This window comes from Lacerta agilis, chromosome 7 (genome assembly GCF_009819535.1).
Source record: "Lacerta agilis isolate rLacAgi1 chromosome 7, rLacAgi1.pri, whole genome shotgun sequence".
NCBI classification, from domain to species: domain Eukaryota; kingdom Metazoa; phylum Chordata; class Lepidosauria; order Squamata; family Lacertidae; genus Lacerta; species Lacerta agilis.
The window spans coordinates 39,543,922-39,558,860 of record NC_046318.1 but is presented as its reverse complement, the minus strand read 5'-3'; the positions used below and the strand labels follow the sequence as shown (position 1 = coordinate 39,558,860).

Here is a 14,939-nt window from a genome sequence, read left to right as displayed (position 1 = left end):
TTGTTGTTGTATTTGCATTTTTATGTTGTAAATCGTCTTGTAATCTTTGGGTAAAGGGTGGTATAGAAATTTTAATAATAATAATAATAATAATAATAATAATAATAATAATAATGTGCAAAGAGAACAAATGGCGTGGTACTTCTGTAACAGCGAAACATTCATCTGGCCCAGCTGCAATAACACATGTCTCTCTCTTATTGGTCTCTACAGCCACAGGGCACATTCCAGCAGTTTGACTTTACCCCCAGTGGCACTCACTTCCATCTCTCAAGGCAGATGAATGCCAACAACAACTTAATAATAATTAACACCCCAGCATATATTGTTCCCCCATGCTGTTATCAGGGCAGCCCCAAAGACCAGCACAGAGCAGCACATAACTAAACATGTCTCTATGTCCTGAGCTTTGCAGCAGCTCTCCCCAGCTCTTTTGCTCACTCACACAGTCATTCTCCCTAGTACATCTTGTCGCTTCTTTGCCACTTTAGATGCAGCTTCTTGCAACCCAGCTCTTAAATTGGCCATCTGGTCTTCATCCACAAAGGGACTTACTTAACCAGTTCCACCACCTCCTCCAAACTCATAACCCATGCCAGGGTAGCCTTTGAATGGAAAAGTCAGTCCTGGATGTGAATCAAGCTAACACCAATTTGTTGTTGTTGTTCAGTCGTTCAGTCGTGTCCAACTCTTCGTGACCCCATGGACCAGAGCACGCCAGGCACGCCTACCCTTCACTGCCTCTCGCAGTTTGGCCAAACTCATGTTAGTAGCGAGAATATGCAATTTGCCTAGCGGGCCCTTGAGGTTGGGTATGGGAAAGCTTATTATTTCTATTGGGTGTTGTTTTATTTTTATTTGGGGTGTGTACGTTTTAAATTGTGTTAATTCGGACTTGGTATAATAATCTCCCCACACAATGGGTTTTCACAGTGAATTCTGGTAATATGTTGCTCTGACAAAGTCATTACTGACACTATATAATTATTGTGGTAATTAGTAGATTTATTCAATGAACAGCATTCACACACTATAGACTGATTACTACACAATGTGGTATTAGCACATGCATCCCATGCAGATGCTCAAGGCACAATCACTAGCATTTCCAGATATGGTTTCAAAAGACTAGGTGGACCAGTGGACTGGCTTTATAGAAGGTAGCTTCCTGTTTTCCTAATGCCCTTGACTTAAATGTATGTGTGCACTTGCTGGAATTCTAAGTGAACAGCTGCCATCATACTCTATTGTAAAAGACCCACAGTCTATTCTTTATTTTATTATCAAAGTCACAGTAATATAGAACAAACTATAGAAATGTTGCCTTAGCAGTTACTCCTGAGCTCTTTGTAAATTGTACCCATTTAGAAGCTAAAACATTTAAATGTACTATCCCTCCATAATTTATAGTCTTGCATGGGATAGTTAAAGAGTTAAAATAACCAAACCATGCTCTCCCTCTAATTTAACTGTTAGTCTGTTCAAGAGTGCTAAGATTTGTGTTTTCCAACTCATTAAACTGACAGCAGAAATTAGTTTGTGGTATTAAAATCTTAAAAGTTAAATTACAGCTACACGTGTCATTTACGTAATGGCGCATATAGAAGATGCTTGATTTTAATGTTTGCTATAATGGAGAATTTAAATTACAATGTTTGTCAAATCTCTAATCTTTGTTTCAGAGTGGAATATTAATTACGCTCTTAACTATGAGAAGTAAATAAAACGAGCATCCACTGACTGCCTAGGGGTAAATTGCAGATTACTGACAATGTGACATGATGCGCTAAATGTCAGTTTTGTCAAACAAATTTAGAGGAACAGTTAAACTATTAGTTTCCTGTTGTTAGAAGGGCTTTTTTTGTGGAGAATGGCTGCTCCAAGCAGCAGGGCCACTGTACCATATGGAACACTAACGAAGCTAAATTGAAAAAGTGAGATGAATGAGGAGATAACAGTACAGACACACTCAATTAGTTTATAACCATCTATTAACTTCTGTTGGTGGCATTGAATAAACAATAGATTAACAGTTTCACATTTAGGGTTTGTAATGCCAATTGGAAGGCAAGGTTGGTATACATGAAACTATATGCACATGAGGGATTCCTCAGGATTCCCCAAAATACGGCTGCTGCATGGGTACTGTTTGAAATTATCTCTGTCTTGGCTATTCTACATGATCATATATTAAGTCTGTGGCTACTTTCAGTTTTATCACTGTTTTCTTGCTGGCATCATATGTTTTGAGCATTGTGTGGCTGTTATATAGGGGGAGGAACACCTGACTGACTAGAGTCAGTCAGTGAATGGAAGGAGGAATTAGGTAAAGGTCCTGCATGCTAGTCCTTGGTGACTGTGAGCCCTCTGTCACTGTGGGTTGTGCTATTCCTTAATGCCAGGCCAGTGCTTGGTAGCAGCGAAGGTTTCTCTGTTGGACGAAGTGCAGCACAGCCCTCTGAAGTTTCTAACCCCCCCCAAAAAAAAAAAACCATAGCCCAGTCTTTCTCCTGTCACCCACAATCATTATTAATACATTTCCACTGACTCAGAGGCTTCCTAGATGCTTCTCAACTCCTCCGCTAAACAAATAAACAAATATCATTACCTGCATGTAGTGTTGTGTTAGATTAGGTTGTCCCAACTGTATCTACCAGGTATAGGAGCCAACTCCTAGGAGGCAAGGTCTTTTCAGCTCCCCCATAAAATATTTGAGGAGGATGGTGGGCATTGTAATTCAAATGGTGTGTGTGCATTGTGATCGATTATGCAAGGTGGGGCTCAAAATCTCTCAGAAAAGGACTCCCTGCACTTTTGTCTTGCCTTGAAGACATACCAAGTTGAATAGACCCCTGTTGCTCCTTGAATGGATGTACACACCTGCTTCAGTCAAGCTGAAGGCATATGAGAACAACAGGGAGAACTAGTAATATGTCAAAGAGAATCAGGGCTACAACTCAGCCCTATATTACACTGCTGTTTATAGTGAAGGCATCTGAGTATGAACTGTCATATTGGACGGTGCTGTACATATTCTCATGGAAGGACACAGTCATCTTGTGAAGGTTAGGTGGGCATTCTATCTTGTTGAGCAGTGTGAAGAGTCCTTTTAACTGACAAGGTCAAAGGCCTTTGTCAGGTTTATGTAGGTGAGGTTCAAGGGACATCTCTTGTCTCTGCATTTCTCCTGCAGCTGGTGCAGTGAGAAAATCATGTTGACTGTTGATCTTTAAGCTCTAAAGCCACATTATGACTCAAGATAGACCCAGTCAGCAAGTGACATTAATCTGTTGAGAACTACACGGGAGAAGGTTTTCCCCACCGTACTCAGCAGGGAGATCCCACAATCGTTGTTACAGTCATGGTGTTCACCTTTGTTCTTGTAGAAGGTCACAGTGCTGGAGTCATGCATGTCTTGTGGCATGAATCCTTGTTCCAAACAGCACAAGAGGAGGCCACAGAGGTGTGTTGTTACGGGGGAATGGAAGCTGACTTCCAACACTTCTGTCGGGATTCCGTCTTTGCCACATGCCTGAGTGTTGATGGTGTTCTTCCAGTTCATTAAGGGAGGGAGGGACATCCAGCAATCTTCTGTCGATTGCTGCGTCAGACACCATCTTTTTCTGCAAATACAGAAATAATGTGACTGGAAAGATTTCATTTAGCTAAATAATTGGGATACACATTTCCATGTTTATTTTCTGCGTGTAACTGATCCCCCCCCCATAAAATACAAACTTGCTCTTATTATACCAAATGTTGCCATACGGGACCAGGTTGAACTTGTTATTTAATAGGCCATAATGAAATAAAAGTGTCAGTGTGCATGCATGTATGCACATGCTGTGCACCTTAAACTGGCAACATATAAAGTATTTTGACTTGGTCTAAATGCTTTGCGTACTAGCCCAACCACAAAATGTGGGCAGCATAGAATTTCCCCTTCAAGCCTTCCCTATGAGTTTTGGTGCACTCGTTCAGAATTATTTACTGCACAGTTTTGGGGTAGTGATTTATGCTGGATGGTTTAAAACACATAGCCACCTATGATTATGCCTTTAAGCCCAAGGATGTTCCTTCCCGTTCTTAATCCATTGAGAAAACTATAAAGTAATTCTAAAAGGAGAAGCAGCCACCGAATCCTTTTCTTTACATATAATAAGGCAGTTTTTAACATTATAACATTATGACCAGAAAGCTAGAAGTTTTCCTTTTGCAGTTATAGAAAGGTTTAATTACTGCTTCTACAACAAAGTTTTACTGTGTGGAAAGTACATTCAGATACCCAGCATAAGTCTAAGCACAAACTTTATCTCTTACTGAGGCATTGTGTGAATGACACAGCATTGTCTGTCCTTTGTCTGGAAAAGGGAAACATTTGTAGTTACAATTTTCATAGAAACCAACCAATTTTCATAGAAACAAGAAGAAAGGCGACATGTGTTTGACATTATTCAGGATATGTATATTAGCATAAAATCAAAGTGTTGAATTGTGGTTACAAAGCATGGTGGCATCTAGAGGTATCGATATAACCTCTAGCTCCAAAGTGCTATCACAGTCATATCATATGGGTCCTTGAGTTACTTACTACTGTATATGGATCAAAGGTGGCCCTTTCACAGATGTAGCTTTGGTGTATCACAGGACATCTCCGAATATATTTGCATTAGTTTTAAAAAGCCCTCCTACTTAGCTTCATAAAAGCAACAGAAGATGGATGCCTACAGCGCATACCTCTCTTAATATGTCTCAGGCTCTGCATACAATTGACAGCATGACTGAATAAGAAGGTGGACTCTTTAATCATTAGTCTCTTTTTCACCTAAAATGGTAATTAGTCTCAAGATGAGAATTTCAGAATCTGTCATAAAGGAGAGCCAGCGAAAACCTTTCATGCCTATGTTGTCTGCTGCTATATATCACACAGCTACCCCCTGAGCAGGCCTCAGTGGTATCTGTTTATTTCCTCTTTACTGTGATTCTTTGATATTGTAAGAAAAAATGAGGGTGAAGAAGGCAAACTTTCCAAATATCAGACTTCATATGAACTTTTTTTTACTAATGGGAAAATGTAATTCTACTTTATATGCAATTGAAATGTTATGTTTTTTTCTACTGCCTTGATATATGAAAGACAACTCAAGCAGAACTCCTCATGACACAGACATTTATTTCACATTGTAATGTTACATTATATATGGAACAAATAAATGTGACTGAGTCACATAAACAATACTAACACTTGAACTGGTAGATCAAGTGTGGGCCTTTGCATTTGCAGGGCTTTATTTCTTCTGTATTTCATGTCATTTATAAAGACTGATTTTCTGCGCCTGTCTTTTCAAAGCAGTATACAACTAATCAAAAACAAAAGTACCGGTATATGTTAATTAAAGCAACCGAGACTGGCATACTTGAACTATGCAAGTCTGATCATGCAAATGATAAATTTGGTTACAACCTTGACCCCGTTGACTAGAATAACCCAGTACGAGTTTTCATTACTTTTGTTTGGAATAGCAGACCACCATGCCATATCACAAACTGTTTTTGTAACACAGCTGAGTTTCAGAATATGTTTCCCTTACAACACCTAAAACCTTTTAAGTTATGCAGAAATAATTGACCAGAATTTGAGGTTCTGGCTTTGTTATGGAAATGGTTCAGTGGTCAGGTGTTTTAAATAAATAAATGATGCTGGTATTCAGAAGACATTTGGGTCCATAGTACAAATGGCCCAGCAGCACATTCTTGTACTTAAGAGAACCATTATAAAATAATGTATTATAAAGGCTAAAGAAAATCTAAAACAGGGGTGGGTGGGGAGGAATTATATCTTCACTGTAGTCAGGTTGGTGGCTAGTTATGCAACTCCTTTTTATCCAGCTGGGTTACTTTGATAATATAATAAATAATGAGCAAAACTCTCTAATATTAAATGTATTTGCAGTGGCTGAAATATTGATAGTTGGCAAATGTTGTATGCTGCTTAGAGATGGATAGTTTCAGTTTCTCATTTTTCCCATTTTAAGCTCGGTTTTCCTCCTCCCATATCTAACAAAATCTTCACAAGGATTGGTCAGCATTTCAGTGCACATTTCTTCTAATATACATATTAAAAATAAAATAAAACTTTCCCCTAATATAATTTATTTTTAATGTTAACTTCTTTTATATTATACATGCACTTGTATGCACATTTCCCCCTAATAAATGCATTTTTTGATACGTTACTTGGTTGGATAATGCATTGCAAAATCAGAAGTGAAAATCGTGCACATAAAACACAGTTCAATGTTAAAGATGCAAACAGAAGCAGAGTGAATACTGGGAATTTGCTATTGGTAACAATTAGTTTATATTGCACTGCTGTAAGGTCATCCCTCAAGTACATCCCTTGGTTATTCAATGTTTGAAGTAATGGGGTGTCCTGGATGGAGTCAATATGCATAGCCACAATTGGGAACCAGTGTCTTTATTATGATTTGAGCAAAGGAATATTGATCATTTGTTTTAAAGATGCATGTAAAAAAAATTTTTTTTGATGGGACCAGGAAGTGTGACTTGGGCAGGCAAAACTTTCACCCTTCAAGATTTTTTCGTTTTGTTTCTTCTGCTTTCATTGTTCAGAGGTCCACATGCAGAAATCAGGTGCTGTTATATCATGCCTTCTCAATGTTTCAGTGGATCATGACTAATAATCAGTAGGATCTGTTATTTGAATCCTGACCACTTATAAAGAAAAAGTTAGCTTGATTCACTTTGTGTATTTCCAATGGCAGAGAGAGGGAGAGAGTGCTCCGAATTTTACAAAATGTGGGTCTGCATGAAATATATCTGTACTTTCTGTTGTTCAAAGTATACAGCACTAATAAATTGCTGAAATTTTATCCTGCTGTGACTTACTTTCCCCCTTGAATATTTGGCTATGCCCACTAAGTTTGGTATGCTCATTGTGATATAACAGATAATGTATTCAAATAAAAGTAGATCTGAGTGTTATTCAATGAAGTATTGCAAGGCTACAGTATATTGCCTACCCTAAATAATTTCAGGTAAAACTGGTGACAGCAAACTTAAAAACAATCATGGCATCCCTCAAACTAATAGAGACTTTTATAGCAAGTTAAGTCAGGCAAAAATAAATACCCTAATTTTCCCCAAGAGTCAAAAGCAAACAATAGCTTTTGACCAATTGTGAAAAATTACACCCGTCAAAATTAATACTAGTTGCTCAAAATTGCATGTTTTCAGTGATGTTCATATTCCAACAGAGTGAGTGGAAATGTGGGGGTGAGGTGGAACGATAGAATCGAATATAGTCAGAAATAATAGCCGATAGGAGCTGTTAATATATTTGTCCTATAGCTCTGCCAAGAGTTTTCAGTGCTTTTTTCCTCAAATTCTTTTTCCTAGCTCAGGGTTGTTTTTGAACAGAATGTCAGTCATTGTAACTTCAGGGGTGGTCTTTTTAAATGGACAGCCTTGACTAGCATATAGCTGTTAGATTCATTTTTACCTGTGACCTGAGCCAAGAGTTGACATCCTTGTTATGTATGGTTTTCTGATTTTATTCTTTTTAAAATTTCTATTCCAATATTTTGTAGAATAGCTAAAATAGCTTCTAGGTGGTGGATAGGTGACTTCAGCCATTTTGTACTTTTTGTACTTGAACAGGAATTGAATTCAATACAGGAACATTTTGAAAGGGAATATAACAATTACCTGAACGAAGAGAAACAAAATAAGTACTCATTATTTTGGATTGTGTGTTTTTATGACAAATTTAAGCATCTTTTAAAAAAAAAACTTTTCTTTTTAATCATATAATAATTGGATACCATATTACTCTTGATTCTAGCAATATAACAAAGTTTTCTTGATCTCTGTCAATCATCCATCTAGAAATGACTGACATCTTTTGAGAATTGTAGTTGGCAGTTCAAAACATGCTATATGGAGCTGTGAAAAGAACCTGGAGATATTGGTGAACCGGAAACATGTTTCTTTAGATTGGTTTTTCAATTTGCTAATCATATGTAGGAGGACTAAAGTGGTTTTCAGACCTTCATTGAATGTGTGGAGACAGGAATTGGGATCATTCCTCCTTTCCCTGCTTTTGATCTTTAGATGTTAATTGGAAGTTCTGAATAGAGCCTACATGTGTACCATTGTGCACCCATGGGATCTCTCCATGTAATCAGGAACCCTGCATAGGTACCAGTTGTTCCATCTGTGCAAGCACTCCAGCTTGCCTAACAGAACAATACCCCTTCTCCCACATGCTGTTTTGGGGTGTGTCCCCCCCCCCGAGCCAATTTCAGGGGGCACAGGGAAGGAGAGGGAAGAATGCCCCATTGTGCAAACAGGAGTCATTGCACATGGACTTCTACTAACATGGCTGGTTAGATGCATCCCACCCATAATTTGTTGGAGTAACTAGAAACAAGAAGAGGTTAATTTCCTTCAAGAGTTTAAATCTCCCCATGGATGAGCTAATCGCAGGTACAAAGTTAGCCAAGCCATTTGCTATGGTAATGGCCCAGAGTCCTGATTGTATCTGTGATTAATGCATATCAGCACACAGTAGTGTCAGTCTGTTAATCTGTGAGTGGTCAGTCTGTTGGTGTTACTTGTCCAGTGTTATGTCTTGAATTGCTGGAGTTTATTTGGAGCAATGGAAATACCTTATACTTGTATGTATCTGTATACATATATTTGTATCTGCTAAAGCCTATAAGCTGTATATATATATGTCTAGAACTGTTTTATTGAGCCTTATCTTTTGCAACAGTAAATTATTAAGCTGCTTCCATGTGGTGACTAGTACTGGGAGCAACATCCACTGATCAGGACTTCTGTATCACCTTAATTTGAAAAGCAGACAGATCTAGTTGACTCCCAACTCCTTATTCTATGATGACTTTATTCAGCCACTTCATATAAGTCCTGAACAACAAGGGGGGGGGGAGGATATATTGTTTTGTTTACCTTATAGAAGTAAGCAAGTAGTGTTTTTCTTTTAACCAATTTTATCACCAAAGTTCAGACCATTTCACTGCACAAAAATCTTTTTTAGCAAAATGCTGCTGCAAATTCTTGTTTAAATATGTTGCTTGATAAGAGTGCTGATATATAGTTTAATGTCACTGTGCAGTGATATTTTTTCAATTTCATGTGAAATTGAACATTTTAAGCTTGTTGCATGAGCTTACTCTCACCAATATCCTATTTTCCCTATAATACTTATAGTTTAACTGGTTTAATAGTTCTGTCTGTCACTATCTATAAACTGATCGGAATGTTCATTATTTCACAGAAAATATAAACCTGCACTAACTCTGGAATTTTTTGTGAAGGGTGGCAATAATAGCAGACACACACATAGCTCTCACCCCCCTCCTCTATAATTTTCCAGTCTCATAATAAAACAAAAGATTGAATTTCCTGTCTCTGCCTACAGCAGCCACTGGAGTAGAGCAGGACTAGGGAAATGTTTAACATTGTACAGTAAGGACATGGATAAGTTACAGTAGAGCAGGGGAGGCAACTAGATGCACACTTGTCATAGGCTGAGTAGAGCCCTCTCTGCCCCATCTTCTCAGGCAGCATCAGAGACCACTGCAGGGAAGAGGAAGTCCATGCATACTCACAAGATACAGTGATAGTTACCATGTTGAACGGCTTTAAAAAGAGGGTGATAAAAAGTCATTGATGATAAGCCTAACAATGTGTGCCCATGCGTAGGCATATGTGGGTGGAGGTGACAGAAGCCTTCAGGGGAATCCACTGTGTTAGGTGTGAAAAAGCTGTGGGCACCCATATGTTGCTAGACTACAACTGAAATCTTCCCTGACCATTTGCTCTGCTGGCTGGGGTTGATGGGAGATGTAGTCAAACAGCATCTGAAGGGCACAGGTTCCCAATCCCTGCTCTCTGTTCAGGCTCTGTGCCCAGTATGGATTGGATTAAGCCTAAAAAACCTCTGTTTCACTTACCCCACCCCACCCCATCCATACAATGATCAATACAATAAGTGCTACACTTTCATAAAGTTTTGATGAATCTGGTTATATTTATATTTTACTGCTTTTCTCTTTAGCAAGTATTTATTTTAACTTAATTGAAGATTGTGTTTTCCACTGTTGGCTTAAATGTGTGGTCTGGGGTGTTTTTTTGTCAGTAAAAGTTTTATTTCCAAATGGACAGCTGATATAAAAAGATAAATTATGTGCTTGCTTACTGTGGCATCATCTTTCTTCCCTAATGTTCATTCCTTAAGGAAATTGGCTAAAAAGCGGAAAGAGACATTGAGCAACACACGGCAGGAAATGACAGTGATGGTGAACTCAATGGATAAAAGCTACACTGAACAAGGCACCAACTGTGATGAGGCTTTCTCTTTCATGGACACACACAATCTAAATGGGAGATGTAAGTTTAAAATGCACTGGGATGCAGCAATCACTTTTTATTTTTGTCAGGCAGGGGAGGGGGGTGTAAATGGTTCTTAAAATACTTCTTGTTAGTCAGTTCCATGGGCAGATTATTGACTCATAGAAAATCCATAGGCCCCAGAATGTCTCACTGTTCATTACATCACAGCAAGCATTCTGGTGAGAAAGAATAGTTGTTATAAAATAAAGATAAGTTTGCATTTCTGTCTTTCACAAAAAAGCACACATCAATATAGCAGGTGTTGGTTTCTATTTCTTTATTTTTACAATGCTGAAGGCTTTATTGCTTTCATACCAACTGGATGTCCCCATGTCACTTTAGCCACTTTCTAAAAATGTCATAATGAGTTTGGAGGGCAGACATTTAGTCAGTCATAAACATCAATTAATATTACAATTGACATATTTCAGGCTTCCTAGGGTAAGAGAATTAATGAAATTAATAATTGTTTTGGACTCATACCTAGAATAATTCTTAAAGACAGTAAAAAAAGAAGAAGCTCAAATCTCATATATTGCTATTATTGCCCAATAAAATAGTGCCATTTTTCTCCTCAAGATAGAACAACAAATATAGGAAACTTTTTGTCCATCTAGCCTGGGATTGTCTACGCTGATAGATTACAGCCCTCCAAGGTCTCAAGCAGAGGTTTTTCCTCAACCTTGCTAGTTGTCTTCCTTTTAACTGGAGATGCTGGAGATTGAACATGGGATCTCCTGCATACAAAGTATATACAAGAATACACTATTGTGTTCTAGCTTCATGTTTCCACGAAAGCATTAGGCTTCAAAGGCAAGTATCTTGTGTCCAGCATTAAAATGCTGTTGGTCAGAAATTCCATCCAAATGCTATTTTCGATGGATGAATCCCAGATATGTCCAGGAAATTCTGGCAGCCCTAATTTACATAAGGATGGGCAAATCTGTTGATTTCAGTTTCTCTTAGTTTCTCAGTTTTCCAATCTTAAATGCAGGTCCCCATCCCCACATTTCCACATTAGTTTGTGGTTTAAAAAAAACAAAACCATTCAGAACATACATCAGTATTGTGGTGTGAATTTATCCTAATATACATTTTCTTGTATGCCATTTTGCCTAATATACACAGTTTTGAAAAGCTTTTCCCTATATAGTTATGTTTCCCAAATAAAATGCATTTTTGTATGCAATTTTTGCTAATACATACATTTTGGTGCACACTTTGTTCCAATATATGCATTTTTATTCACATTACTTGACTAGAAAACTGCATTGCAAAAATCTTAGAAGTGTCACTTTCAAGGGATGGCTGTGTTTCAATTTACATATTGTTTCAGAAAGTGCAAATTAGGTAGATACACCTTTAAATATGAACTGAATTAAAATTTTCTCCCATCTCCACTCAGAAGTCACATTGAGTTGAATGAGGCTTACTTCCAAGTAAATGGGTGTAGAATTCCATCCTAAATTAGAAATGCTTTTAAGCTAAATCCTCTTCTAAAATTGCCCATAGAAGCTCTGAAGCTGCTATAGCATGGTTCCTACCTACATTTCTTGATCATCTCAGGAATCCAATGGAAGGAATACATAGTACATCTTCATATCCCAACAGCTTTGCTCTTCAGAAAATTTAAGCAAATCTGGTGTGAGAAGGGGCTGTAGTTTAGCCGCCCCCCCCCCCGGCGATAACTTTAGATAACTTTAGTCTTATTGAGAAACGATGATGATGTTAAAGGTAATAGCACAAAGGGCCCCAATAAAACATAAAAGAAAGTAATGGAGTCTAGTGCCATTTTTCATGGATATTTTTCTCCACCAAATCAATTTTACCAGATTTGAATGACCTAATCAGTTACTGCTGTGTTCATCATATAAGGGTGATTTTGTAAATGCGGTGTAGCTTACTAATGCTTTTGTTTTCCTGAATACTGTGCTTCTCTTTCCAGCTGTATCCTCACCATCTTCATTTACAATGAAAACAAACACACTGAGTACAACAGTTCCTAATTCTTATTACCCAGGTAACCATTTCTGTGCTTGTTTTATTCAGTAATCATACAGTCGTACCTCGTGTTACGAATGCTGCATGTTGCGTTCGTCACAGGTTACGAACCCACCGAACCCGGAAGTACCGGAACGGGTTACTTCTGGGTTCGGTGGTTTGCGCATGCACAGACACGTTAAATGACGTCATGCGCAGAAGTGCCGAATCATGCAGCGAGCATGCACAGACGTGGCGCTCAGGATGCGGACTGCTCAGGATGTGAACGGGGCTCTGGAACGGATTCCGTTCACATCCAGAGGTACCACTGTAATCTCCCAGGAAATAGAGGGTCTTTCCCCATGCAAGCACACTTGCACACATCATGAAAGGGATCAGTAGAGGGCTCAATAGATCCCTCTTGTCTCACCGCACCCCAAGGCCACCTCTGACCCCTACGCAGAATAAAAAACTGGGACACGCCTCTCTTACATCATCCAGCCATTACTTTCCTTCAGGACCTTGGTCGGTTACTGATTATAGCGTGTGCAAAAGACCCACCCACTCAGGAATGGATCATGCCCCACACTTAACAGTGATATTATTTTTGAGGTTGTGCTGTTAATTAAAACAAAACAAATGCAAAAAAGCGCTAAATAGCTTTGCATGTTATAACAACTTGCTTATTTGTGGCTTTCTAGCAGAAAATTTGGGAACATTTATAGGTCATTTACTTCTCTTTCTCTTTTTGCCTTTTCTGCATTGACCTGCTTATGATGTATGACAGATCCATTTGTGCCAACTGCAATTTTAGGTGAGAACATTTCCCTTTATCAACATCTGTTGCAGATTAAAAAAAAAAAGTTCCAACCTAGGCTACAAAACATTGTTTTATGCTGCTGAAGAATGTGCAAGCTGTTCTGCATTTTTAATTCAAGTGCCAGTTAACATACTGGATTATTATTGTCATCAGAAAATTCAGTAGAAGGGAGGGGAATTAAAGGGGATTTGGGGGGAGTGTGTTTTTAAGCAATGAATTCGGAAATCACCAAAGAGTGTAAATATCATGGCAATTAAAGGTTTGTCATTATTTTAGTATCATCAGAAAAATTAATTACTGTTAAATACTGTTTAAGAAAAAGATGGTCATCTCTCTGCTGCCTTTAGCACAGACAGAACTTTCATTTTCTTTTAGACATGCCTCCGAAAGACTTGAAATGTTATTGTGACCATCAAAATGGCAGAACATTAAAATAATGTTTATGAAGTGCCACATCCTACAGGGGATAAAATAAGATACCAGCACTATAGAAGGAAAGGCACTTAGACCTTTCTGTCAGGAAGCTAAAAACAACCATTAAAAAGTGAAGGGAAATGGATTTACCATGCTGAGATAACAAATATAGATGAGAAATCATCGTATCTGGAATATATAACAGCAAAGCTGAGCTATGCTTTTAACTACTACCACTGTACTAACCTTAACCTAACCCAATTTACACACAGCTTTCTTAAAAACAATCAAACAAAAATGCACATTTAATAAGGCTGCAATCTTGTACCCACTTACCTTCAAGTAAGTCCTGTTGAACTCAGTGGGGCTTGCTTTTGAGTAGACATGTATAGGATTGTGCTGTATGCACTGTGGCAAGAGTTTCATACCAATATTTCAGTTCTTGTTTTCACACTGACCTTGCAATGATTTTTTTTAACTTTTTCTACATCCACACTCATGCACCTTCTTTCTCTTGTAAGTCCTTACTAATGCACAGCATTGCCATGTGAAGTCTGGTGTGAATTCCTCAAATCTGAATTTTCTGAACTGAACTGCGCATGGGCTGCAATGCAGAAAGCACCTTCAGATCATCACTAGAACATGTGTGCACCTAAAATAATTCTAGTGGGCTTTAAAAAATGGTTTTCAAGGGGAAAATGCCATGTTGCACCATAAACTGTTTTTGAAAATACTAAGATTCAAAAGTGATTTGTGGTGTGATGGGAGAAAGGAGAGTTGCTCTCAGAAAAACAAAGTAAAAAAAAAGCCCTTTTAGGCCAGTTACCTGTTTTATGGCTGTGGTGTTAAATTCTCAAGAGTTAATTTGTGCCCTACCCCTCAGGAGAAAAAAAAAGAATGCAGGAGAATAATTACTACAGAATGATAATTAGCAAAGTTCATTTCTATCTGACATCCAAAGAGAACAATATCTGATAAATCAGAGGAAATGACACTGCATCCACCATAATAATGTAATAACATCCATGCAAATGAAATTTGCAGTGATTTTTAACAGCCTGAGAGCATTGCACATCTCTTAGCTCTGGCGTATTACATTCTCAGTGGATGAAAAGGAAATCATTGCTATTAAATTATAGCATTTTGTAGATTTCTAATATGCTTTATTGTTTGATATATTTAAGTACATTCCTGTACAGTAAAGTTTTGAAATGCTATTTGCTGAATATAAGAAAAAAAATAAGACTATAACCTTAGCAATTAAGGGTTGTTTTTCTTTTTAACA

At 38.0% G+C, this 14,939-nt stretch overlaps 1 protein-coding gene across 19 annotated transcripts in view; it reads left to right on the top strand.

Annotated features, from left to right (window-relative positions):
- Positions 1–14,939, top strand: part of PTPRM (protein tyrosine phosphatase receptor type M) — a 395,593-nt gene that overhangs the window by 298,463 nt on the left and 82,191 nt on the right. For 10 of the 19 annotated variants that reach the window (XM_033154915.1, XM_033154914.1, XM_033154922.1 and 7 more), the window contains 3 exons: positions 10,286–10,437; positions 12,386–12,460; positions 13,208–13,234. In XM_033154915.1, coding sequence (XP_033010806.1) covers positions 10,286–10,437; positions 12,386–12,460; positions 13,208–13,234 — 254 coding nt within the window. The remainder of the gene's footprint in view (positions 1–10,285; positions 10,438–12,385; positions 12,461–13,207; positions 13,235–14,939) is intronic. The other 9 variants (XM_033154917.1, XM_033154919.1, XM_033154929.1 and 6 more) reach the window with 2 other exon arrangements.